The sequence below is a fragment of the Felis catus genome, chromosome E3 (assembly GCF_018350175.1).
Source record: "Felis catus isolate Fca126 chromosome E3, F.catus_Fca126_mat1.0, whole genome shotgun sequence".
NCBI classification, from domain to species: Eukaryota; Metazoa; Chordata; class Mammalia; order Carnivora; family Felidae; genus Felis; species Felis catus.
Window position 1 is genome coordinate 38,585,903 of NC_058383.1, and position 26,063 is coordinate 38,611,965.

Sequence of the window (26,063 nt, forward strand, 5' to 3'; positions counted from 1 at the left end):
GTCCACTGAGCACACCTGGACACCGGCCTCGGGGCCGAGACCTGATCCGGCCACCGGGGTCCAGGTGCGCTCTGGGTCTGCCGCGCACCGGGCCCGTCTCTGGTCCATCCCTACAGGGATCTGCTGGGGCCTCCATTCATGCCCTGAAAAGACTGCGAGGAGGAAAGTGTGGGCTCCTCAGGGACGTGAAGCAGAAGAGAATGTGCCCTCCTCCCCAGGGACCTTCCCCGCGGAGCCCCGGCCAAAGCTCCCTCCAGGCCTGGGTGTGAAGGTGGGGGGCAGACCCTGAGCACTGGAGTCAGGAGGGGTTAAGGCAGGCCGGAGGGAGGGATGCTGCTGGTTCCGAAAAGAATTTGAGGGAGGAGCTACTGGGCCGCTGGGGGTGGTAGTGGTTTCCCCATAAGCCACGGGAGTCTTCAAGGGTTCTGGGCCTGCTCCCCCCAGGGATTCCAGCAACAGGGGGCATAAAAGGGGCAGCCAGCACGCACCGCCCTGGGGCTTGCGTGAAGAAAGCAGAGGCTGCCTGGGTCAAGGGGAGGCCCACCGGTCTGCACGTGCAGAGGGCCCTGGCCCCACTGCCGCTCGCCTGGTGAGGGCTCCGGGCCACAATCCCCAGGCCGGACTTGATTGAGATCCGGAAGCTCTTCCCAGACTGGGGGGCCGCTGAAATGTCCACCAAAGCCTCCCACCCTGCCTTTATTAACCAGGTCTTTTCTTTTCTATATTCTGAAACTTTGACGTCCGTGGCCTTGTTGACTCTGGCGGGATTTTTCCCTCCCAAGGTCAGCCAATGCCTAGAGATTAGCAAACGACTCTTAAAGGGTGCATTTCCGACGCAAGCCAACTGGAGACCACAGCGCCCCCCCCCCACCCGTCTCCTTTTGCATGGGGCTCTCAGACTGGGGGTTACTATGCACCTTCCAGAATCACCCCAAGGCCAGGAAACAGACAACTAGGGACAGCGCCTATGTCCCAGAGGCAGCTGAAGTTACTTCCAACCAGCTTCACCGAAATCAGGAGAAAGGCTCTTGCCCACGCGTTCTCCTCACTTCCTGTGCTGCCTGACTACCCGGTGCCTCCCCTGTGCTGTCCCCACGCCCAGGGGCCAGGCGTGCCCTTCTCGGGAGCTGTGGGGAATAACCCGACTTTTCAATGGCTGCATGCGCCGGTCCCACCATACCTGAATGGTAATAAAACCTATTGAAACCCTGCGGTTCTTCCAACGTGGCGGAAGCGCCTGTGGGGACCCACATGGGATCCGAGGCGCCATGTGCCCCGCATGGCCCCACCACTAAGGCCCAGCCCCTCCCCAGGCCCAATTTCCACCGTGGTTTCCTTCCTTCCCTTGTCTGTGGAAGGGCCTTCTGGTAGCCCCTCAAGAAAGAAAAAGATGTCTGCAAACAAGACCTTTCACACGCCAAGGCAAAAGGGAAGAATGCGCCCAGACTCAGTCGGGTCCTTGCCCCCCATCCTGGGACTACCTGGTGTGTGCAAACACGCACACCAGGTCTCCTGCTCAATGACAGGTGAGACTGGCCTGGGGGTTGGTGAGAGGGCGACCAGTTTCTCTGATCCCGAACCTCCTGAGGCTTCAGGCATCGTGACCCTCCGAAAAGACAAAGACGGGCTCGTCCGGGATTTGAACCCGGGACCTCTCGCACCCAAAGCGAGAATCATACCCCTAGACCAACGAGCCGTCCCACAACACAAGTCGTGAGGTCTCTCCCTGGAGGCCTGTGTCCTCGGCTCCGAGCTCCCATCCCACCAAGTCTTGGCTTCTTGGTCCCTCGGAAAGGTACGCGGGGCGAGGTTTCGGTTTCGATTCCAGAAGGGGAGAGGGTGGGGCGAGGAGGGAGCCGGGGGACCCGCCGGCCCCCGGACCCTCTCCCCGCCTCCCCTCCCGAGCACCACGGCCCCGCCCCTGCCAGGGCCCCCCCCCACCCCCGCCCGGAGCCACCAGAGAAGCCAGTCTGCGGGGCCCAGGTGAGCACGGCGATGTCTCACGTGGGCCCCAGCCCAGAAATTTCCCCCAACGTGGGACCCAAGTCCGGGACCCTGCGAATGAGGCTCGGCCGGCCAGCCCCGCCAGGCCTCCAGTCGCTCGGGAAAGGACCCCGGGGCTCCTGTGCTCCGCCGAGCCCCCTCTGGACCCGGGCTCAGCCCCTCGCAACTGGGGAACCCCGAAGCGGGGGTCAGAACCGGGGTCGCCGGTCACTTCTTCCCATCTGCAGGTGTGCGAACGCTCCCAACTTTTCTTTCCTCTTGCTCTAACACGGGGTCCAGCACCCACCTGGGAAGGAGGGTTTCCCCGGCTCGTCCCCTCGGCGAGGCCCCGCAGTCTTCCCGATTGCTCCTTGCCGCCAGCCCTAAAAAGGGCCGAAGGTTTCAAAACGAGGGAGCCTCCATGATTGGAACCTGGCAGCTCTCCACCCTAAGCGAGGATCACAGCGGGCTCCTTACCGGCCGTCTCCAGTGACACTCGTCCCATGCTCTTGCTCCAGACTTGCCCGCTCCCCTGAGCTACTGGGCCACACAGACGCACTGACAGGACCGGACGGCACACGGTGACCTGGCGGCGCCCTCGCTCCTGGCTGAAAACAATCCGCCAATTCTGCGTTCCACTGGCCGGGGTGCAGCGCGCACAGGATCCAGAACCTGTCCTTACCAATTTTAGACCAGGAAAGTTCTGGAGTACCTCAAACAGCCTGTGGAATAGCAGCCCCTTACGGCTGCCCGGCTAGCTCAGTCGGTAGAGCATGAGACTCTTAATCTCAGGGTCGTGGGTTCGAGCCCCACGTTGGGCGCAACTTTTGTTGAGCCAGCTTGACACAACAGAAACAGGTGACTGGGTCTGGTCTGTATAATATAAACTAAAACTCTTCCAAAGTGGAACATGGGTCTGGTCTGTATAATATAAACTAAAACTCTTCCAAAGTGGAACATGCGGATGGTCCGGGGAGGCTAGCACAGCAGAGGGACCACGGAGGAACCTCACAGAGGCAAGATGCATTCATTCGTGTTTTATATATATATATATATATATATATATATATATATATATATGTACTATATACTATACTATTATACTATATATTATATATACTATATATATATTTATACTATATATAGTATATATATTTATACTATATATTTATTACTATATATATGCTATAGTAATAGTATAAATATATATACTATATATAGTATAAATATATACTATATATATACTATATAGTATATATAGCATATATACTATATAGTATAAATATATAGTATATGTAATATATATAGTATAAATATAAATAGTATAAATATATATATATAGTGTGTGTGTATATATATATATATATATATATATATATATATATATATAGTAATTTTAAAAAGTTGCCATTTACACAGAAGTTCCATATACAGCACACACAGCGGAGACAGCCTCTCTCAGTAGTTTCCCTGCTAGGAACCTCCTTGAAGTTTGGAAAGATCTGGGCAAGGGCTAACCAGGCCAAAATAAAATAGCTCCCAACCTAGGACTCGAACCCACTGCTTAGGAGTTTAAGTCTCAGCTCTAAAGGCTGAAGGAGAGCTACGAAAGAGTACTTGGAGTGGATTTCCAGCTAAAGGTGGAAACTCACTGACTCTGGCCCTGAATGGAGGCCTGCATGGGGCCCCCATTCCTATCCCGTCGCGGACCCTCCCTTTCTCCAATACTGTGCCCCCTGCCTTCCAAGGCTTTCCCTCCTGGTGCGGCAGGGAAGTGACAGGGAAGAGACCGTCTGTCCAGCCCTGTCCCATCTCCTCTCCCCTTTCTAAAGTAGAAAGAAAATTGGAAATCGCAGGATACTCCGAGTACACGTCGGTGTCCGGCTCCCACCAGAGCAAGCAGCCAGGGAAGAAGTATGGCTTCCCTTCTGTGAAAGGGTAGCAGAGCCCAAAGGACTGACGATGCCAGTCCTGATCACCATGTCGGGTCGTCTGGGTATCTGGGGTTTCCGGGGGTCCGTTCCTCCGGGTGCCTATGCTGCTCTGGCATCCAGCCACCCCACGTCCTGGCTCAGGAAACCGAGGCTGCCGTGGGGGGTGGGGAGTGGGCTGGGGAGTGAGGAGGCACCTGCCGGGTACCACTTGGCGCCGGGCTGGGGACCCCTACCCGTCCCAAACAGACTGTGTGTATCAGAGTTTTCTGGGGAAACAGAACAGAGTGGGGGCGGGTGGAAGCCTGGGCCCAGAGACTTCCAGAGTGTCCACGCACCCGCCCTCAGCTACCCCCACTCCAAGTCTCTGGGTCTCACATCTTCCCTCCCAGCACTCTGACATTGGCCTAGGAGGGTCACCTTTTCCTCAAGATCTGCTACTTTCACACTGAGGCCCCCAGCCTGCTCTTGGGCTTTGTTGGCCGAAGGGCACGTGGGTTGCTTTGGTTCTGCCCAAGTGCTTTGAACGGGTGATTAGTTGACATGGGTCTGTCGTTCTTTTGTGTCCGTGCGGTAAAGCTACTCAACAACAACCTAACCGAAGAGGCGAAAGACCTGGAATCTGAAAAGTATAGAACACCGATGAAAGACATTCAAGATAACACAAAGAAATGGAAAGAAATTCCATGCTCCTGGGTAGGAAGAACAAATATTGTTTAACTGTCTATACAGCCCAAGGCAATTGACACATTTAAGGCAATCCCTATCAAAATACCAACAGTATTTTTCATAGAACTAGAACAAAGAATCCTCAAAATCCTAAAAGGCTCTGAATAGCCAAAGCAATCTTGAACAAGAAAAACAAAGCTGGCGGCATCACAATTCTGGACTTCAACTTATAACACAAAGCTGTAGTGATCAAAACCATATGGTACTGGCATGCAAGTAGACAGAGATCAATCAAACAGAATAGAAAACCCGGAAATAAACCCACGATTCTATGGTCAGTTAATCTTCGACAAAGCAGGAGTGGCTATCCAACGAGAAAAAGACTGTCTCTTCCACAAATGGTCTGGGCAAAATTGGACCACTTTCTTACAGCATACACAAAAATAAATTCAAAATGGATTCAAGACCTAAATGTGAGACCCGAAACCATAAAAACCCTGAGAACACAGGCAGTAACGCTTTTGACATGAGCCGTAGCAATTTCTTTCTAGATACATCTCCTGAGCAAAGGGAACAAAAGCAAAAATAAATTCTTGGGACTTCATAAAAATAAAAACTTATGCATAGCAAAGGTAACAATCAACAAACCTAAAAGGCATCCTATGGAATGGGAGAAGGTATTTGCAAATGACATATTTGATAAAGGGTTAGTACCCAAAATACATAAAGAACTTATACAAGTCAACACCCCAAAACCAAATAATCCAATTAAAAAATAGACACAGGGCAGCTGGCTGGCTCAGTCAGGGGAGCTTGCGACTCTTGATCTCAGGGTTATGAGTTCTAGCCCCACGTTGGGGGTAGAGATTACTTAAAAAACAAAATCTTTTAAAAAAGATTTTATTTATTTATTAATAATTAATAATACATTTATTTATTTTTTTATTTTGAAATAAAAAATGGGCAGAAGACACGAACAGACATTTTTCCAAAGAAGACAAAGACATGGCCAACAGAGACATGATAGGATGTTCAACATGACTCATCATCGGGAAATGCAAATCAGAACTGCAGTGAGCTATCACCTCACACCCGTCGGAAGGGCTAGACTCAACAACACCAGGAACACCAGGTGGTGGCAAGAATGTAGAGAAAAAGGAACCCTCCTGCACTGTTGGTGGGAATGCAAACTGGTGCAGCCGCTCTGGAACACAGTATGGAGGCTCCTCAAAAAGCTACAAAGAGAACTACCCTATGACCCAGCGACTGCACTACTGAGTAGTTACCCAGGAATACAGGAACGCTAATTCAAAGGCATACATGCACCCTGATGTTTATAGCGGCGTTATCTACAACAGCCAAACTATGGAAGCAGCCCAAGTGTCCATTGATTGATGAATGGATAAAGAAGACGTGGGGTAGATGCACCATGGAATATTACTCGGCCATAAAAAAGAATGGAATCTTGCCATTGCAATGACCCGGATGGAGCTCAAATGTATTACGCTGAGCCAAATCAGTCAGTCAGAGACAGGCAAATACCGTATGAGTCCATTCACATGTGGAATTTAAGAAACAAAACAAGCAAAGGGAAAAGGATAAAAGAGAAATCGAGAAACAAACTCTTAATTATAGGGGACAAACTGAGGGTTACCAGAGGGGAGAGGGTGGGGGCACGGGGCGGGGGGGGGGGGGTAATAGGTGATGGGGATTACGACGCGCACTTGGCCTGATGAGCGCAGGGCGATGTATGGAAGTGTTGAATCATGATATCGTACACCTGAAACTAATATTACGTTGAATGTTAACAAAGTGGAATTAAAATTGAAACTTACCAAAAAAGACAACAACAGCCACATAATCCCACGGTCTCGACCAGATCTTTCCCGCTGTGTCTGTGAGGCACCCAGAGACATGGGCAGTTCACTTCCCAGCTCCTCTGGTCTATCCCCGGTCAGCACAGGCCGGAAGTCTCGACACCTGCTCTGCATTTCTCAAAACCCTCCCACCACGGGTGCTGTGTCCTCCGGGCCAGGCGGCCAGCGGGTGGTTCAACTTTAGAATCTCATTCTTAGAGTCCGGCTCCAACCGTTGAAGGACAAGTTTCCCAGAAGCAAGCCCGAGGCAGGGATTTCTGAGTAATGGGTTCATTCCTGAACACGTTCAGGAAGCAGGACAGAGCAGGTGTGCCGATTAGAACGCTGCTATCGCCGGCTTCCAACTCACCCTTCCAGACCCTACTTGGTGATTGCTTTAACTGCCGATCCCTGTTAGCTTTGGCCCACAGGAGGCATAGACTGAAAGGCTGGAGGAGGAGGAACGAGTCCCTACTTCCTGTTTTCTGTTCCCGCCACCACCACCCGTTCTATCCAGGCAGCAACGGTTCATTCCAGGAATAACAACTGAATCCAGTTTGACATTTCCCCACACTCACAGAATCAGCCTCGTCACGGCTCGTTAGAGACTCCGGCACAAGCTGCCTGAGGTCCACGGGACCCTCCTCTGAACTCAGAGACACCCATCCCAGCTGAGAGGCACTCTTTCTCCAACATCTGCTTTTCAGCTCCTTAAGGCCCCCTCCAAGCTTCGATTTTTAATAATCCCAACCTCTTCCCTTGCCCCCCCCCAGCCCTATAGGTGGCAACTGCTTTCTGCCTTCTTTACTGCCGCATTAGCAACTCTTTATATCTAGTGAATCATCGTTCATTCAATCACGGTTCGTTAAAATAACAGATGGCTTTTCTTTTCTCCCCAGGTTCGTTGAGGTATCATTGACAAAAACCGTGTATACTGAAGGTGTTTGATGTGATAGTTTGATATATGTATACATTGTGAAATGATTACCATAATCAACACAGGGTAATCGTGAATGAACACATGCATCATCTCACATGGTCACCGTGTGTGTGTGTGTGTGTGTGTGTGTGTGTGTGGTCAGAACACTGAAGATCCATTCCCTTAGCAAATTTCAAGCATATGATACAGTATTAACCATCACCGCCATGCTGTATGTGAGATCCCCTCACCCTATTCGTCTCACAATGGAAAGTTTGTGCCCTTTAACCAACCTTCCCTCTTTCTCCCCAACACCCACGGATGGGTTTTCTGACTGCTGCCTGGACCCTGATTTGGTAACGAATTTGGGCTCAAATGCCACTGAGCTCCTTGCCAACGGGAGAGGGGTTGCTGGTAATCCACGGCATGTGGTGGCATCGAGATCGAGCCGCACGCCACCCGGTCGGTTGTGATGGCGTGCTGACCAAAGCATCGCCCTGAAGGACCCTGCGGCTGCCGTCCTATACTGCCGTGGCACTAAAGGTGATGATGAGGATAGTGGCGTGAAAGGGGTTCTTCCGGGGGCGCTGGTTGGCTCACTGAAAGAAAATGACAAAACCAGACCTCTCAACCTTCGGCCCAAATCATCTCTTACAGCTGCAGGGCTGACTGACGATGGCTAAAGATCAAACACATAGGTTGTAGAATGACAATGGGAGTTGGGTTCCCAGCCTCCGGACATCTATTGTGTGAAAGAAATGGCGACCGTGATGCAGAAGTGGAGCCCTAGGCACGGAGACCTCTGGGGGGTCTCGAATGCCCCCAGCCACTTGGAGCTTCCTTGCCAGCAAAATCAGCCTGCGATCTGCGGAGAGTAGCCCTCCTGCGCTTGAACGTGCTGTAATCGTCTCAGCTGGAGCGGCGGTCTGGCAAGGGGAAGCCACGCCTCCGCCAAGCCCACGCCCACCACCCTTGTGAGCCGGGCCCCAGAACCGCGGTCAGACCAGCACGCTGTGGGCGGCGAGGACAAGAGCTGACCCGGGAGGAAATCCCTTAGACACCAAAAGAATTGGCAGTGGTGTTCCTTTAGGCCAGCAGAAGCCCAGGGGATCTGTGTGGGAATGAAGCTAAGGGTGTTGGAGCGAGCAGGATGAGATCCGATTTGGCTTTGCGGCTGGTGAATTTATGGACCTGGGGGGGGGGGCACTTCCCAGAAAGCCTGTATTTAACACGTTACCCTGTGCGGCTGACTGTGGCTCTCTTAGGTTTCTTGGTTGGTTGGCTCAGCGTTGAACTCCGTGGTAGCCTATGTTTAAGGAGACACGTGTGAGAACTTCAAGCAGAGAAAGGAAGCCAAAGACAGGGAGACGGCAGTGCTGGCGGGGATGTGTCACACACGACGGGCACAGCCGCCCCCCGCCCCCCGCCCCCGAGCGCCCGGGGAACATTCCTCTCAGTGAGGCATTGAGAAATGTCAGCGAGGGAAGCGGGAAGCAGCAGCACCCTTGGATAGCTCTGTGGTCCCCATTCTCCTCAGGTCGCCCTCGATGATGGGAGACACGGCACTGAGATGAGGTCCTTGACTCCAGTGGGGACAACGGGGCCCCGGATGTTTGGGAAAGTGGAAGAAGCAAGGCCGAAGCTGGATGAACAGAAGAGTCTCGTTCGTGGTTTCTAAAGGCAAAAGAGAACTGTATTTTATATGTGTTTATAAAGCTCCAGTGGTCATCCTTTCTACGGGCACGTGGAATAGGAGGCTGATGTTACTGTGCTTCCTGTCCCGAAGCTTGGGAGATTCTTACCTCGGGATGAAGACAGAGAGTGCATGGATTAAAAGGAGAGAAAACTTCATTTTTATCTTTTTTTAAGTGTTTGCTTATTTTTGAGAGATAGAGACAGAGCATGAGCAAGGGAGGGGCAGAGAGAGAGGGAGACACAGGATCCAAAGCAGGTTCCAGGCTCCAAGCTGCCACCACAGAGCCCAAGGCGGGGCTTGAACTCACAAACCGTGAGATCATGACCTAAGCCGCCGTCCAACGCTTAACTGACTGAGCCACCCAGGGGCCCTGAGAGAGAAAGCTTTATTATGGTCTATTTCAAACATGCACTAAAGCAGAGACATAGTATAATGTGTCCTGCCCCTCAGTTTAAGCCATTATCAATTCACAGATAGGCTTGTTTCGTCTACACCTCCATGAACTCATTTTTCCCTAGCTTTATTGAGATATAACTGACAAATAACAATGAAATACATTGAAGGTGTACAATGTGATTGTGAAATATTTACCAATTACTTACCAATACATTTGTGAAATATTTACCACTGTGAAGTCAACACATCCAGCAGTTCACATAGTTACTTTTTCTGTGTGCGTGGTGACAAGGCTCCAGATCTCCTCTCACAGCAGCTTTCAGGTATGCGGAACATATTACTAACCATAATCAGCACTCGGTCCGCTGTTTTAAAGCACAACAGTTGGCATATAATTGAATCTCTAAATGATTGGATCTGTTTATAAAAGAGAAGAACTCTTAAAAATATACGAAACCACAATAAAATTAATACACCTGGGAAAACGAACAATTATTCCTTTATATTACGAGAAAAGGATGCTAGAATGGATGGTTATTTGAAAAATTTGAACGACGCAAGTATTCTTTTGTGAAAGCTGGAAACGCGCACCCCTTATTAGAAAACAGAGTTGCAGTGAATTGTCAGTAGCTTAGGTCTGCGTCTGGAAAAACTCCAGGAACTTGCTTCCTCCACTAGGGAATCGATTCAGTTTTTTCTTTGGCAGAGGTCTAAAATTTAACCCCTCGTACCCGGGTGGGACTCGAACCCACAATCCCTGGCTTAGGAGGCCAATGCCTTATCCATTAGGCCACCGGGGCCGGCGGCAGATGCCTCGTAATGGTCCTAGACCAGTCTCTCGGTCACCTCCCCGTGGTTCCCACAAATGACGCACAGCCTCCCCGCTCCGTCCCGGTCTCCGTCCTGCCCCTCAGCGCCCGCGTTCACCCGGCGCTCACCCGCTCCTGAGCGTCCTGGGACCCCGGAGGGACCGCGCACACGCAGATGGAACCTAAAGAACCGGGGCCACAGGTGTCAGCTTAGCTCTCTGGCCTACGGTGTGATCCTCGCTTAGGGTGCGAGAAGCCTGGGCATCAAAGCCTGGGCGAGCCCTTTCCTTCTCCTTGCGGGAGAATCCGGGCTCGTTGGTAACTATCTATTAGCAAGAAGGAGCTGGCTATGCAAAACGTCGGAGAGGAGAGGACGGGGGTGCCAGCCGGGAGAGTGGGAAAAGCGCCATCCCTGTCCTTGTCCTCCTCCCTACACTGGCCCGCAGACAAGAGGTGTTACCTGGGCTCAGGTCTCTGCGGTTTTAACAGAGCTCAGTGGCCCCCCTAGTGGCCCCACATCTGATCGGCTGGCTGTGCCCGTGAGGATGAGAACCCAGCATTAGCTTTCCCACCAGAGGATGGGTGTTCTTTCTCACCTCCAAAATGTTGGTCCTAAAGAAGCTTCAAACCACCGAAGCACCACAAACACGGTAACACCCCACATGACCCCAGGGTACCTGCGCGCACCTTCCGGAATGTGGGCTCCGGCTGCCACTGCCCCAGCGGTCACCAGGTGGGAGGAGGTCAAGTCACCTAGGTGAGCTGGCTTAGCCAGAATCCTTTGGCGAGAACACGGTTCCTCAAGTGGAGACATTTTTTCCCCAGGTAAAATGATAACCCAACCCTGGGCATATTGTTTATATTTAAATGTTTAAATATACACCCACACTAGTCATTTAAGGGTACACTATCATTGCAAGAAATCCAAATAATCTATTAGATTTTTAAAACATTTTATTCTGTTAAAAATGTGTATATAACGCCATAGCCAATCTAGCCTTTTTTAAGCGTACAATTCAATTCAGTGGCATCAGTTACATGCACAATATCATCCAACCGTCACCAGAATTTCCAAAACTTTTTTTTAATCACGATAATCTATTATAGTTTGGAACGCACTTGTCTCCTGAGCCCTTGGAACAATTCCCATGCCCCCCCGCGCCCCCCGCGCCCCCCGCGCGCCCCGCGCCCAAAGGTCCAACCTCTCATCTGTTACAGCTCTGGTCCTCAGGACTGTATTCGTGCAGCCAGTCCCTAGTGGGCCCCGGGACTCGCGGCCGGTGGCTTCAGGTTCCGGCCACCGGTGGGCCTCGCAGCTCCTCGGGGGCGCGGGCGTGCGGACCAGGCGCTGGCTCCTGAGCTCCGCCCTTGCAGGCGCGCGGCGGCTGCGGAGGTGCCGGGGGGCGGGGCAGCGGGCGGGGCACCGCCCAGGCGACCTAGGGTTTCGCGGAGGGCGCAGTCCCGACCGAGGGAAAAGGCAAAGCGGAGGGAGAAAAACAAGCTGCGCAGCGACCACGAAGGGACTCGAACCCTCAATCTTCTGATCCGGAATCAGACGCCTTATCCATTAGGCCACGCGGCCCCGCCGGTGGCGCTCCCACCGCGTTTCTCATAAAGCTGATTCAGGCGCCTGCGTGTTGTACCGCAATACGCATGCTCCTACTGCAAGGAGCTCCGCCCCCTCGGGCTCTATGTGGGCGGAGCCGGGCCCGGCGCCGAGAGGAGTCCAGGCTGCTCCGCGAGAACCGCCCTCCCTGATTTGTGCTTACGAGTTCGAGCCCCGGTGAGGCCGCGCAGGCCCTTCCTGCCCTAACAGGCGCCTTTGGAACTCTTCCCCCACGTGGCCCCGGAGCACGTTGAGTCGGGAGCTGCCCAGCGCTCCCCAGGCCCTGTTTCCCCTCATTCACAGTACCGATCCACCTGCCAGGCTCGGTCCAGAGTGTCATGGCTCCAGACTAGACTCTGACCGCGTCTCCTGCATTTCCGCGGCCCCGGCGCGGGGCGCCGCCGGGGTGCGGGAGCTGAGACCGCGACGTGGGCCCCGGCTCCCCCTGCTCGGAACATCCAGCCCAGCCTGGCCCGTGATGGGCTCCTCAGCCCCTCCGCCCGCAGGAAGGAGGGCCCAGCCTGGCTCCCGGGAGCACAGATGCACCCTTACTGGGTGCCGAGCACCCTGCCTGCAGTCTCCCGCTGCCCCGCCTCCCTGCGAGCGGACGCATTCTCGGTCATGCACAGACGCTTCTAGCACGCCGGCCGAGCCCCGCGCCCGGGCTGTCGTCCCCACTGACAGATGAGGAACGGGGGGCCGCGGGTGGAGTCGGCGGCGGCGCCGGGCTGTGGCTCCCACCGGCCGCACCCCCGGGGCAGCGGCGCGCGGTCAGGCCTGCAGGCAGAGCCGGCGCCTCAGCGAGCTGCGGATCTCCAGGCAGGCCTTGCGGCGCTCCGGGCAGTCGGGACCCAGCACCTCCAGCTGACACACCCGCCGGTTGACCTGCGAGGCCCACGCCAGTCAGACCCAGCCACGCTCCACTTGGCCTCAATCTGAGGGGCTTCAGGGGCGCCCGGGGGGTTCAGCCGGTTGAGCGTCTGACTCTGGTTTCCCCTCTGGTCATGATCTCGCGGGTCCTGAGATGGACCCTGCGTGGGGCTCCGCGCTCACAGCTCGGACCCTGCTTGGGATTCTCTCTCCCTCTCTCTCTGCCCCTCCCCCGCTCGCTTCTCTCTCTCTCTCAAAATAAATACATAAACATGAACATTTTTTTTTTTTAACCTGAGGGGCTTCAGTTCCCTGCAGGTAGTGAAATTATTCAAACAAGCCAATCAGCTCCTCCTGCAGGAAGCAGAGGCACCCCCCCCCCATAAAGCCTGCGGCCCACAGCCCCTGCAGGTTCACTCTGCACCTGACTGCAACTCCCAGGGGCCCCGCGTGACAGGCGGGTTCTCTCCCCCGTCTCCTCCGCGGCGGAAAGGGAGTGTATGTGGCTAATACCTGCCGTCCATCTCGCCCGGCCAGCGCCCAGCACCGAGGGGCGAGTGTGGCTCACGGACAGAGTTAACACATGGCGAGAAGGATGAACCCAGCCCCCCTCCCCAGGGCTCTGCCTCTCCCCCGACACACCTCAGTCAGCAGCTCCAGAACTTCTCTCCCAGGGTCAGCTCTGAAGACCTCCACCAGCGTCTGGATAAAGTCTGAGCCTGTCTCATCCCGATAGGCTACACAGCCTAGGCCAGAAGACCAGGGTCAGAGTGTCAGACTGAGGACAGGACCGCGGCCTTCCAATCCCCAGGGGCTCTTTGTTGGGGGAAAAGGGGGGGGTGGCAAAGAGACAGGACCCCAGGGGTCTGGCAAGGGGATGGTGCAAAGAGCAGGAAGTTCTTACTTCTGGAACAACTTGTCGCTTGATATTTGTGGACCGAATACACAATTGCATTGAACGTGGAACACATATTCACTGTGAACCTACCACCTTCTGGGCACCGGGCAGAGCCCTCACGGAACCTGCAACCCTCCGTACAGTCAGCTCTCAATATACGCTCACCATCATTACTATTATTATAAATAATAGACATGGGAGGAAGATGGCCTAACTGAAAAGGGGCTAGTGCCCCTGTGCCCCAACTGCCACGCCCTGGCTGTCCCTCAAGCCACTCCAGATGTCCAGCCAGAATGCAAGGCCCCGTGTAACAGGGCTTCTTGATGACCCGTCCCCTTACCCTCGGCAGCTGCATAGACCGTCAGGATGTCTGCTTGGTCAGAGCTCCCTGCAGTGGGGAAGGGAGAGCTGCCTGCAAGAAAGACCAGCATTTACCCAGCACCCTGGGACTCTACCAGCCCCGGGGCTGCCCCCTCAGTCCGGCTCAAGGACACCCAGGGCAGTGGAATGAACACAGGGCGGAAAAGGCAAATCAGAACTGCAGTCTAAAAACAACCAAACAAAACCTCAAAGCTCAGCCCCATCACGTATCGGCTCTGTGACCTTAGAAGAGCTATTTCACCTTCCTGACTCCGAGGTTGTTTCGAGGCTCAAGCAGGGGAAGAAGCCCTCGATTTTCAAAGGCCCTTGCAGTTTAGGAAGGTTTTCTTTCCCAACCTCTTGGCAAAGCCAAGAGGATGCTGGGGGCAGCAGACCCCCAGCTCAGAGCCCTGGAAATGCAGGCCAGAGAGGCCACCCAGTAGCCCTTGGCCAAGCCCAGCCTCCAGAAGGAAGGCACGCCCACCTTGGGCATCAGCATAGATCTGGAGGACATCGGCATGCGAGGGGGTGGTGGGTGATGCCCGAAGCCAGCGCCGGAACCAAGGGAGACCTGCGGGCCCCACACCGGCGTCCCTATGCCCTGGAAGAGGAGGGGACACACAGGCCCTTTCACTGAGCAGACACCTGGGGGGGGTCTCCAGGGGCCCAGAGCCCACCCCCCAGAACTCCAGGGCAGCCCCATGAGACTAGAAAATCCAGAGCAGTGAACAACGAGAGCTGAGGGTAAAGTGTTCAAGTTGGTGGACTTGACTTCTAGGAGAGGCCCGGAGAGACCCGGAAATGGGACAGGTAAAGCACCAGTGCTCAGGCTTCCTGAAGAAGGGGGACAGCAAGTCCTGGGTCGCCGAGGGCTGGGTGTGGGAAGCTAGGACGGGAGGAGGCAGGTGGGGGGTAGGACCCCACTCACCCCCACGGCAAGCCTGAAGCAGAAAGATCTTGGGGCAGCCGCACAGGGCCCTGCAGCGGCTCAGCTCCTGCACCAGGGCCTCTGGCCGTACCTCCCGCCCGTCGGCCCCCAGCAGCTGTCCCTGTGGCCCCCCGTGGGCCATCAGGGCCACAAGGGCACAGCTCACTGGGGCCCTGTGGGCGTCTAGGCACTCCCGGAACTGGGCCAGCTCCTCCTGGAAAGCCTGGGGTGGGGACGAGATTGAGGCCTGGGCCAGGGCCATTGCCTCCCCAATACCTGGTGGCCCTCCGGGGAGGCTTCTCCAGCCCCCGCCCACCCTACTTACCACCTCCTGCCCACCTCAGGCCACAGCGGAAGTTCTCTTTCTAACCCCCCACTGCAACACAAGGCATGGCCCAACTGGAGGTGACGTGTGGCGCTAGCCTCTTACAGCTGGGCCTTTGGCCCCAACGGGGAAGCTGCTCCAGAAAGTTAAGACGCGTGAGGGGCAATGAGCTGATGGGAACCCGAGACCCTCCCAGGAAAAGCTTGAGGGTGCAGCTGGGGCCTGGAGCAGAGGAGTAGAGGGTCAGCCAGTGTGGGAGGCTGCAGGAGCCCTGGAGACTGGGCGCCCAGAGGCAGGGGAGTGAGCTCCCCACGCACGCAGCAGGAAGGACTGAAGGCAGACAAGGGGCGGGGGGCCCCCCCGGGAGAGTGTCGCTGGAGTCCTGGGGTTGGGGGCGCCCTTCCTTTAGGGCACCACCAGACCTCACCTGGGCCGTGGGGTCTGTCCTTAGCGTGGTCTTGAAGCTCAGGGCCTGGCACAGGGTCCCCAGCGCCTCCACATCGTGCCGGGCCCCGGGCCGGCCGTGGATCACGGACAGGAGGAGGGCGGCCCTGGTCCCGGACAGGTCATACCGAGCAGTGGGGCTGGGTTCTGGCTACAGACAAGCACAGGAGCGTTCGGCGTGGTCTGCGGGCTTCCCAGCTCCTCACCTCCCCCACCTCAGGTCTCCCGGACCCTCTCTCCCACTCGCGACTGCTGCCACGTGGTTCACCCCACGCCGTCCCCCTCACCTCGGGCCCCCAGGGCTCCGCGTCGCCCAGGCACAGTGCGCCCCGCAAGGAGCTCCGAAGGACTGGACAGTAGGTGGCCTCGGACTCTTCAGCTGTCCTGCAGAAGACCTGGGGGCGGGGGTGAGGCCAGAGAACGCCTCAGGGGGCTGCTCCACGGGGGCACGGTTCCGGGAGGGAACAGGACGCTGGCTTCAGGGAACAGCTTGGCCGGCTCGCGGCTCCTGCGGTCTCTTTGGGGTCCCCCACCAGAATTAAGGGAGGAAAAGACAGACGAAAGAAGGGGAGGGCACAAAGGGGAGGTCCTAGTTGAGGTTCAACATCAGGGGCGTCCTCAAGTGGAGAGCGGCCGCGCCATCCACGGCACCACTCCCGGCCCAGAGATGGGTGCTCCCTAGAGCAGGTTGGAGCCTGTCTGGGAAGGCTCACCGTGGGGGGTACCACGTGGGGAGGGTGCCAGGCAGGGGGAAGCTGTGGGGCAGAGCCAGGGGCCACCCCTCACCTCCAGGGTCACCCAGCGGCTACCCAACTGCCCAGGGAGACCTTTGGGCCTTGAGTCCAGACCAGACCTGGATCATTCCCAACTCTGGCCTCCAGGGACCCCCAGTCTGACAGGACAGTCGCTGTGCGAGTGTGAACAAGGGTGGGCAGAAGTGCAAGCCAACTGATCTAACAGGCTCAGGACAGTACAGCAGAGCCAGGGGAAGTGACTGGCACAGCCCCCCTCCCAGGGACTCCCCCTCCCCCGGACCTGGGCCCCGGACCTCTGTCAGCAGCTGCAGCAGAGACCAGTGAGGAAAGCGGCCACACAGCTCGCTCAAGCCAGTGAGGAAGGCTCCGGGCTCGGGGGCAGCTGGGTGGAGAAACAGCACGTTGGCCTGAAAGGTGGGTCTCGGCCCCCCTGCCCTCCCCCACCTCTGCTTTGCGCTGTCTCGCAGCCAGCGTCCCTGCCCAGCCCACTCACCCCCAGGAGCACTTGAGAGCAGAAGGAAAACTTTGGGGCGGCCCCAGAGGGCTCCACAGCGGCTCAGCTCCCGGACCAGCTGCTGGGGCTGCTTCAGCTGCCCACTGGGGGCCACCAAGGCCACTAAGGCACAGCCCACAGGGCCCCCGAGGGCATCCAGCTGCTCCCGGAAAGCGGCCAGCTCCCCAAGGAAGCCCTAGGGCAAGAGCAAAGGCTGGGCCTGAGTCCAGGGAGGCCCAGCAGCAGGGGTGGTGGTGGTGTTGGGGTGGACGTGGAGGCGGGAGGCAGGTGAGGACTCACCTGGACAGAGGCCTCCCTCCTCTGGCAGCTCTCAAAGCCCAGGGTCCGGAACACGCCCTCCAGGACAGCGACTATAGAGGCTGACACCTCAGGGCTGCTGAGGGTCAGGGCCACCCTTGGGCCCCGCATGCTGTACTTCCCCTGGGGAGGCAAGGCCAGAGTTGCACCGGGGTGGGGCTCCGCTGAGAGCCGGGAACAGGCTAGGCCAGGCAGCGCCCCGCCTACCTTTCTTCCCAGGCTCTCTCGAGCATCTGCGATCTGTGAGGCCACCTGCAGGGTCCCAGCCACCAGGAAAGCCATGGGGGCCGGGTGGGGGCTTCCTCTGAGCACAGAGCTTACCCCCTGACTCCCATGCCAACGCCCTGGCTCCCAATCCTTGCCCTCCCCCCTCCAGCCCTGTCCTATCAGCTCTGTTTATGAGCTGAGCTGGACTCTGCCCCTTTCCCTGGAACCCTGGGTCTCGGGCTCCACCGCCCCAGGGCCTGCTCTGTCCCCTGGCCCCAGTGGGCTCCTCTCTGGCTGGCATTGGCACACCCTCACCTGAGCCGGGAGCATATGCCCAATCCTATTCTTAGCTCCTGGCCCACCTCCTATCTGATCTCGTTACACGGGAGTGTCTCCCTTCGGAGCCAGCCACCAGCACCAAAAACGTCCATGCCCGGCTTCCGCCAGCCCCCACTCTCTCGTGCACAGCACCCACCCACGTGCACACTGCAGCCTTGAGCACAGGGGTGGGAGGAGGGGTGAAGGGCGCCGTCCCACAGGGAGAAAACTCTGACCAGAGTCATGTGTCCACCGTGAGACTCCAGTCGCTTCATCTGGGAAAAGGGGTCCATCGCAGTGACCTCAGGAGGAAGCAAGTGTTACATGGGCGGCTGGCTGAGGAAGTGCTCTCGGGCCAGAGGGACTGGCACACAGAGTAAGGGACAGAACATTCTGTCTCCGCCCGCCCCCACCCCCTTTCGGGAGGGCTCTGCTGGGGTAGGATGACCTCTGACTGTGCACCCCCCACTTCTGTGTGGGCTCCAGGCTAGGGAGGGGAAGGGTCAGATGTCAAGGGCTGGGTGGGGAACAGGCAGGGCCCATTCTGACCCAGCAGGCCCCTCCCACTAAGGGATCTGAGCACTGAGACGGCTTGAGTCCTGCTTCCCCACACACCCCACGCCTAAGCCCCTTTCTTCATTTCACCCGTGAGGCCTGGCGAAGACCCACTCAGCTCCCGCACTGTCCTGCTGGGGTAGTGGGGGTGCAGGTGCCCCCAGTTATCCCATCCTCATCTGTCCCCGGTCCAGGGCAGGCGCTGCCTGATGAGGGATGAGAGTCCGGACACTCGTGGCTGTAATTTGGGACCCAGCCATCCCGGAAGCCAAGAATGTGGCTCCACCTGGTGACCACCCGGTACCAGTACCACCAGGACAACCGAGCCAGGAGGCCCAGAAGTAGGAGTTCCAGGTCCCCCCCACCCCTAGCAACCACATAAACAACAGAACAGTCTGGAGGAAGTTTCCACATTTATTCAAAGTCCTCTGCTGCCCTTTTGAGAACAGCAGGGCCCAGCTCCTTGAGAGAGCCTGTGGTCTGTCCCTGGGAATGCCAATCTGCAGACAATGCAGGTGGCGCTGTGGAATGCAGTGCTTAAGGAGTCAGCGACAAGTGCTGACAGAGTGCTAGTGTTAAGTATTACAAAGCCCACACCTCTGGAGAGGGGAGCAGCGGGGAGCAGCCAGCCTCCACAGGCCCCGTCCTTGTCTATACTGTCAGCCTCCTGTCCCTGAAGCCACCACCACCCTCACTAGATTGGCAGGGGGTGGCCCTCAGGGACTCACTGGGGGCAAGTCAGCCAAGTGCAGAGGCGGGCAGTTCCCCACCTCCGGACAGGCAGCGGTCAGGGCCTGGCCGCGGGAGGGGGTGTAGGGCCAAAAGCCCCTGCGGCCACGCCGGGGACCCAGATCCTCACAGGTCTGGGCTGTCCCTCCCAGAGCCTGGCAGCACCCTGTGGGTCAAGGCTTGTCCTCTGCACCCACCGGAAGGCACAGCTTGGCAGGGCAGAGGGCCAGGCCCAGGGCCCCAGCAAGGTGCAGGGAACATGAGCCACAGGACAAGCAAGGCTGGGGGGCGGGGACCCAGAGCCCTGCCAACGATGGATGTCCTCACACATCCCTGACACCCTGGCCTTCCGCCCCCGCCCCCCACCAGGCCAGGGGCCGGGAATGTGCCGGGGCTTCAGGAAGCCAGAGGGGCAAGAGAAACCCCAGGGGCAAGACAGGGAATGGCCAGGAGGTGACAGACAGGGGATTTCCATTCCCCGGGAGTGTCGGCCAGGCCCAGGGGCCGAGCAGGGGCGCAGGGACGGTGGCCGCCCACGCCCACGGGTGGAGAAGCCCGGAGTGGGGGGAGACACCGCCCCGTCCCCGGCTGGGCCACGCGGCCCCCGCCAGCCCTCAGCCCACGGGCTGGGCCATCTTGGCGTGCAGGCTCTGGTGGGCGATGAGGTGGGCGCGCTGCTTGAAGCTCTTGTCGCACTCGCCGCAGCCGAAGGGCCGCTCGCCCGTGTGCACGCGCCGGTGGTCCAGCAGGTAGGAGCGCAGCGAGAAGCTCTTGCCGCAGTCACTGCAGCCGAAGGGCTTCTCGCCCGTGTGGATGCGCTGGTGGTCGGCCAGGTAGGCGCTGCGGCTGAAGCTCTTGCCGCACTGGGCGCACGAGAAGGGCTTCTGGCCCGTGTGCACGCCCTGGTGGCGCACCAGGTCCGAGGAGCTGCGGAAGCTCTTCTCGCACTCCTGGCACTTGTGCGGCTTCTCGCCCGTGTGCGTGCGCTGGTGGCGCGCCAGGTCCGAGCCCCAGCGGAAGCGCTTGCCGCACTGGCCGCAGCTGTGCGGCTTCTCGGCCGCCAGGTCCCGGAACTGCCGCCGGCGCGTGGGCGGCCGTCCCCTCCGCGCCCCCGCGGCCCGCCCCAGGGGCGCCCCCGGCCGGGCCTCGCCCCGCCACGTCTCGGCCTCCTCGGGGCTCCAGGACACAGTCACGTCGCCGCCACGGCCCCCGCCACCGCCGGCCCGGCCCTGGAGCGCCGTGGCGGCCTCCTCCAGCCGGGACTGCTCGCTTTGGCTCTCGGGCCCCAAGCCTGCAAGCCGAGAGGGGGCGGCCTCTTCGGTTCCACTGGGTTCTGGGACCAGAGCTGGGGCGAGGCAGAAACGGGAGTCGGGATCAGAAAGCCCTGGGCTACAGAGACCCAAGCCTCAGCATCCTCGTCCATAAAAATAGGGGCCTGATAAAATGCCCGCAGAGAAACACTTCGGAGGCAGAGGCAAGGAAGGAGGCCGGCTGGGCTGATCTGCCTGCAGAGACACTGCCTGATCACACCCCTGACTTTTCCACCCCCGTGTCCGCACTGGGGCCCGGTGTCCCACGGTCTGAACCCTGGCTTTGCAAACTCTAGAACTGAATCGATTTAGGTAGTTTGCAAATTATCCAAGCTCTCAGGGCTTCTTACCAGAAACTGAGGAACCACACGGGTTCGGCCTATGTGGCTGCTCTCACCCCACCAGCTTTTGTCCCTTGACTCAAGAACAGAGTTCAATAGGGAGTGATCCTCGTCTTCCCATGGGGTCATGTGGATTAAATGAGATGATCCCCAGACAGTGCTCGGACAGCCTCTAGCTTGGAGAGGGGCCCCAGGAGGGTGGCCCCTGAAGGGCGGGGCCCAGGCGTTGGCACAGGTCAGGCAGCTGCTTTCGCTGTCAGCACCTCTTCGTGGGGCAGGCGAGGGGACCTCACAACTACTTCAGAGTCCCTTGGCCTCTCTGAGTCTCAGATCCCTTGTGTGGGAGCCGGGACAACACTTCTACGCACCAGGCTGTGAGAATCACAGGAAAATGCCCGTATGAGAGCTCAGCACAGTGTGGGCACGTTGCAAGCACCCCTCACATGGTAACACACCCTCACAGGCAAACAAAAACGAACATTAACACAAATAAGAAATCACCCAGTGCTCTTGGAAAGACCCAGGAAAAGCCCACTTTCGAGCCAGCTCGAAGACTGGTGTGGGAAAACTGAGGATTCCAGCGGGACATACAGGAGTGTGTGGCCTGCTTGGGCCAACCATCCAGCGCTGGACCCCCCAGGAAGGGTGCTGCCTCCAGTTCAGAAGAGCCAAGGACCCCAGGGATCCTGGCTGCACCCGCTGCTTACCCAGGGCAACATTCCGGGAGTTCTCCCGCTTTATGTCCCAGAAGAGATCCCTCTGAGCAGGGTCCAAGGACCCCCATTCTTCCCGGGAGAAATAGAAGGGAACGTCTCCAAACGTCACAGGTCCCTGGAGTGAGGTGAGAAAACCTGGCTCGGCACTGCCACTCAGGGCTCCCCAGGCAAGCCATGGGTGGGGACAAGATGGGGGCTGGGACGGGGAACAGGACAGGTCCAGGCAGGACCAAGATGGATAGAAGAGGTCTTGATGAGAAGACGAGGCTCATTTTAGGGACGTGACAGCACAGAGGGCCTCAGAGGGGACACAGGGACTAGTAACTCACGTGGACATCAGAGGCAAAGCTGGTGCCGGTGTTCTCTCCGCTACTCCCCTCTTTCAGAGCAGGCAGCTGGGCTGAAGAAAAGAAGAGACCCTCAGAGAGGCCAGCCCAGGCCAGGGGCCAGATCTCGCACACGTACACACACACACAAGCACCCTTTCCTAGGCTCCTTAGAACAGAAATAACCTTCCCGCTACCCTCAAGGCAACAAGCGGGAAGGAGCCAGGCCCCTGCCCAGCCACCTGTGGCCCACAAGCTTACTCACCGCCATGGCTGTGCTGCTCCCAGAGTACAGGTGGCCAGCTTCGTGCCCCCACTTTCACGGGAAGCCCCTTGGCCGGGGGTCCCTGGACTGTGGCCTCGGGTTCCACCTCCTCTGAGGGCACTTCCTGTGCAGGAACCACAACATGCTCATCAGCACCGAGATCAGACGGGGGAGACAGAGCTTAATCCCTGAGAAGGAGACACAGGACACGTCCCTCGGGAGGAAGGGGCGTGGGGAAGGAGATCAATATGGGTCCCGGGAAAATCCAGAGGAGAATGTTCTGTGTGCCCGAGGGCACTCCCCGATCAAGCAAGAGGCAAGAACGGCCCCCAAAAGCCAAAATCACAGAGCCACTTACTAAGGGGATGTGGGGGCAGATCTCCAGGCCAAGGGCGAGCCCCACACCCCAGCCACTCATTAGCACCTCCCCAAGGGTCAAAATCGAACACCCCCCAGACAGCAGGGTTCACACGGACAGCTAGCTTCTCACACCCACTCTGGTGCTGTCATGACACGTATCACTGTACCCCCAGGGCCCGGCCGACAGCGGAACACGGATGAACATTTGCAGCGCCTGTGTGGAACTAACATCTGCCTTCCTGGAACACGCCCACTTTGATCCTGCCGCCGCCCTCCAAAGCCACCAAAACTAAACGACTCATTTGGACAGTGTCTTTCAGACCCGCAACACCTGTTATGATGTACTCCTGCGGATGCTCCCTCTGGCCCCGCATCCCTACCACCCCTGGAGGACTCGTTTCCAGGGAGGACTTCCTCTAAGAGAGGAGACGGCCACCTCCCTTCAGCCAGGAGCCATCCAGGGGCCCTGGGTGTGGGAGGGGCTCCTCACCTGCGGCCACGCTTTTGCCGGCTGCTTCTGCAGGACCTCCACCAAGGCGACGGCCTCCTCCCCACTGCCGGGACACCGCTCGCGCACCCAGTCCTGGACGCCTCCGGGCAGCACGCTCAGGAACTGCTCCAGCACCAGCAGCTCCAGGATCTGCTCCTTGGTGTGCAGCTCGGGCCGCAGCCAGCGGCAGCAGAGCTCCCAGAGCTGGCTGAAGGCCTCGTGGGGCCCGCCCACGTCCCTGTAGCAAAAATGCCGAAAGCGCTGGCGGCAGGCCTCAGAATCCCTGCTGTCTTCTTGCGGGGCGGAGTCCTGCTCCCACGAGGAATCTTCTACCTTTACGATCAGCAGCCCTTCTCCCTCCCCAGGAGCCTCATCCTGAGGCTCTGGGGGTGCTGCCATTCCCCTGGCCTAAGGACTGGTTGGCCTCAATCGGGGCCTGCGAGCCTGCCCCTCAGTCTCCCAGAGGAATCTCCTGTGGCAGCCGGGTGGGCATCTGGACGAGGACTCCTGGGGAAAGAGCAAAAAGGAGGAGGGAGGCAGTTCATGAGCAAACACCAGCCTGCTCCTGGCCTTTCCTGGCCTTGAAATCTTTTTTCGGCTGTCCTTGATCTCCTTGCTCCTGCGACTCTCTTTTTTCTGCCCAAACAGGTCCAGAGCTCCTTATCCTCAGCTCTGAAATCCCAAGCTCCCAGGCTTTTACTCCCTGGCCTACTGATATGAGCGTATTTATAGTCTCCGTTTATCTCACTAAATGGAAATGTTCATATGCTTTACAGCAAAAACATTTTTGTATGGATTCAGTTTGTAAATATTCATCAAGCTGTACGAACCGTGTGTATTTCTGTAGGTGTCCTACACCGAGAGAAAAAATGTAATTAATACGTTTGATTATTATCTATTGCTGCAAATTTTGTTGGTGGGGTCATTTGATATACCATGTGTACTGTATTATCGTTCTCAAATTTGAAAACTTCCGAATTCCAAAACACATCCCGGACTTTGGGTGCCAGCGAAGAGCTCAGAGACACCTGTCTAAGCCATTTATCCACAGGTACGTATGAATGAGTGACACAAATTTATCCCTTACATCACTACTCTTACAATACTCCTGTAAAGTATGGATTTTGAAAATTTCCTTAATTGCTCTCTGAACAAAAAAATGTGACACAGACCATCGAAATAAAGGGGGGAGGGAGATTTAAACAATACAGAAACACATAAAAGAGAAACTCCCGTAATTCAGTTGCGCCCTCCCATTAACAGCATAACATATGACCTCCCAGACTTTCCCCTGTCCATCTACTGAAAAGGTATCTATAGAAACGGGGAAAACCAAGTGTGTGTGTGTGGGGGGGGGGTGTTTACATAAACGAGGTCTTACTGCACATACTATTTTGCAACTTGCTTTTCCACCTAACAATGCTTCTTCGTTAGCCGCTCTGCGAGATTCCACGGTACGAATGCGCTCCAGTAAGAGATTCACGTCGTTTCCAGTCCTCTACTACACACTAAGCACTTTATTTACTTTGTTCTTACACTCCTCGCAACGCCCCTGAAAGGTACGCGCTCCATCCTCATCCTCCAGTGACCATGGAGAAGGCTGCGCTCGGAGAGGGCCAGGGACTCACCAGGGTCGCTCGCAGGACGCGGCGGGCGAGAAGGCGGACCTGGTCGGAGCCCTGCGCTCCGACCCCGGCGGCCTCGCCTGCGCGCAGCTGAGAGGGAGCGGGTGGGTAGTGGACACAGGCGCGTCCCCACCCCCGGCACTTCCCAGAGGCACGCGCCCCCTTCGGCCTCCGTCTCGGGACGCCGACCCCGGCCGCCCGGAGCCCCGACGTCGATCTCGGAGCTCGGCGGCCCGCGTCGCGGGTCCCGCCCCCGGGCTACACACCGCCCACAACCGCCCAGGGTTCCTAGTTCCGCCGCCAGGTCCCTGCGCCGGAAGTTCGCGCGGGGCTCGCCGGGAAACAACAAGGCGCATGCGCCGCAACAAGCCCTCGAACTACACGCCCCAGGAGGCCGTTCGCCCAATTGAGTCCGCCTTCTCCCCGATGGATAGCCAATGAACGGGGAGAATTTCCAAAGTTGGCCAATCAGGAGGCGGTGGCGCCCTGTGCCTCACCACCAATGTCCCCATACTCAGGTCTGTGTCTACATTCGTGCTTTCAGATTTCTCTGAAAATCTAAAAGGCCACTTAAGGGCGAGAAGGGAAAGACAAGCCCGGTCTGGTGAGCCGAGCCGGCGTCTGGCCCAGCCACGAGTAGAGCTCCTGATCCGCCGGAAGGGATCCCCTGAGAACGAACTCTCCCTTCCGCCCTCCTTGAGTCAGACGAGGGCGGAAGGCTGAAGGCCCGCGCGCGACCCAGGAACTGGAGCTCGGCCCCGGGAGACTCATTTCCAGCCCCTTGGGTCCCGCCCTCGCCTCAGTCTTTACCGCCCCTAGAGAGGCCTGGAGCTTCCTGGGAAATGCAGTCCAGTGAGGGACGCGGAGCCTCCTGCGGCGATTCTCTCCCCCCCACCGTCCTCCCCCCCCCCTCCCAACTTCAGCCTGGGTTGTGCAGCGGGACGCGGCAGGCGGGGACGCTGACCCCGGGGAGCCCCGCCTCGCTTTCCCACCGGCAGCTTCATCTGCGGGGCAGCGGGGTCCTCGGGGAGGGGAGCGCTGGGTTCTTTCCATATATTGGTACCTGCTCCTACACTCTACGTCTCTACCTGGAGATCTGAGGCTCCAGATCTTTTCCTGAAATATAAAGAGCTCTCTTGTTTTGATTTGTTTTGATTATGCAAGTGTTGCATGCTTAGTGTAGAAAAGAAAATAAAGTATGAAAAATTATAAAGTTATTTATAGCCACAAGGCTAGCTCCCTCAATCTGCTCAAATGTCACTCCCTCCAAGTGGCTTCCCCTAATCCTATGTAAACAGCACCCCCGCCATGCTTCTGCCCTGCTTTGTTTTTCTTTTATCGCTGCCTGACAGACTTGTGTAATATTTGTCTCCCAGTACTCGAGTATAAGCTCCGTGAGGTCAGAGTTTTCACTGCCCTACTCCCAGCACCTGGATTTGTGTCTGGCACAATATTTGTTGAATAACTGAGGGCAAAAATAAGTGAAGGTGAAAAAATATTCCCAACAAGGCCATTCAGAAGTGAGTATCATTAATATTTTAGCCTGTTCTTATACATCTCTGGAT

The 26,063-nt window shown here is 57.2% G+C and overlaps 2 protein-coding genes, 1 long non-coding RNA gene and 4 other non-coding genes across 11 annotated transcripts; 2 read left to right on the forward strand and 5 right to left on the reverse strand.

Annotated features, from left to right (window-relative positions):
• Positions 1–1,624: 1,624 nt before the first annotated feature.
• Positions 1,625–1,696, reverse strand: TRNAP-UGG. The gene has a single exon. It is a non-coding gene; the product is annotated as a tRNA-Pro (tRNA).
• Positions 1,697–1,959: 263 nt separating this feature from the next.
• LOC123382569 lies at positions 1,960–2,892 on the forward strand. Its single transcript, XR_006591135.1, has 2 exons — positions 1,960–2,231; positions 2,502–2,892. It is a non-coding gene; the product is annotated as an uncharacterized LOC123382569 (long non-coding RNA).
• TRNAK-CUU lies at positions 2,732–2,804 on the forward strand. Its single transcript has one exon. It is a non-coding gene; the product is annotated as a tRNA-Lys (tRNA).
• Positions 2,893–10,176: 7,284 nt separating the features above from the next.
• On the reverse strand, positions 10,177–10,250 carry TRNAR-CCU. The gene has a single exon. It is a non-coding gene; the product is annotated as a tRNA-Arg (tRNA).
• A 945-nt stretch (positions 10,251–11,195) lies between these two features.
• On the reverse strand, positions 11,196–18,586 carry LOC101098676 (caspase-14). 4 transcript variants are annotated; one of them, XM_045047391.1, is made up of 11 exons: positions 18,018–18,586; positions 17,239–17,379; positions 16,939–17,134; positions 16,739–16,827; positions 15,978–16,085; positions 15,674–15,841; positions 14,922–15,144; positions 14,478–14,594; positions 13,974–14,045; positions 13,378–13,481; positions 11,196–12,750 (listed from the first exon to the last, which is right to left on the reverse strand). In XM_045047391.1, the coding sequence occupies exons 1-11, from the start codon at positions 18,072–18,074 to the stop codon at positions 12,637–12,639; spliced, it is 1,389 nt and encodes a 462-aa protein (XP_044903326.1). In that variant the 5' UTR covers positions 18,075–18,586; the 3' UTR covers positions 11,196–12,636. The 4 variants fall into 4 exon arrangements, with proteins under 4 accessions (XP_044903326.1, XP_044903328.1, XP_044903327.1 ...); XM_045047393.1 differs by having other exon boundaries at positions 17,939–18,586; XM_045047392.1 differs by having other exon boundaries at positions 17,779–18,586.
• TRNAR-CCG lies at positions 11,769–11,841 on the reverse strand. The gene has a single exon. It is a non-coding gene; the product is annotated as a tRNA-Arg (tRNA).
• A 151-nt stretch (positions 18,587–18,737) lies between the features above and the next one.
• ZNF213 (zinc finger protein 213) lies at positions 18,738–24,802 on the reverse strand. Of its 2 annotated transcripts, none has more exons than XM_023246283.2 (6): positions 24,502–24,802; positions 22,874–23,380; positions 22,024–22,147; positions 21,762–21,832; positions 21,424–21,547; positions 18,738–20,410 (listed from the first exon to the last, which is right to left on the reverse strand). In XM_023246283.2, exons 2-6 carry the CDS (start codon positions 23,270–23,272, stop codon positions 19,680–19,682), a joined length of 1,449 nt encoding a protein of 482 aa, XP_023102051.1. In that variant the 5' UTR covers positions 23,273–23,380; positions 24,502–24,802; the 3' UTR covers positions 18,738–19,679. The 2 variants fall into 2 exon arrangements, with proteins under 2 accessions (XP_023102051.1, XP_023102052.1); XM_023246284.2 differs by having other exon boundaries at positions 24,264–24,802.
• Positions 24,803–26,063: the final 1,261 nt, after the last annotated feature.

Bases quoted from the DNA above. Each gene is read 5' to 3' on its own strand.
- ZNF213 (XM_023246283.2), bottom strand. From the start codon at position 23,272: ATGGCAGCACCCCCAGAGCCTCAGGATGAGGCTCCTGGGGAGGGAGAA. The intron at 21,548-21,761 runs GTGAGTTACTAG...ACCTCACTCCAG, and splicing joins GCTTTGCCTCTGATGTCCAC to GGACCTGTGACGTTTGGAGA. The intron at 20,411-21,423 runs GTAAGCAGCGGG...GCCTCGCCCCAG, and splicing joins CTCCCGGAATGTTGCCCTGG to CTCTGGTCCCAGAACCCAGT.
- LOC101098676 (XM_003998921.6), bottom strand. From the start codon at position 17,538: ATGGCTTTCCTGGTGGCTGGGACCCTGCAGGTGGCCTCACAGATCGCA. The intron at 15,842-15,977 runs GTGAGGGGGACG...GCTTGTCTGTAG, and splicing joins CGGAGCCCTGGGGGCCCGAG to CCAGAACCCAGCCCCACTGC. The intron at 13,482-13,973 runs GTAAGGGGACGG...CTTCTGGCCTAG, and splicing joins GGTCTATGCAGCTGCCGAGG to GCTGTGTAGCCTATCGGGAT.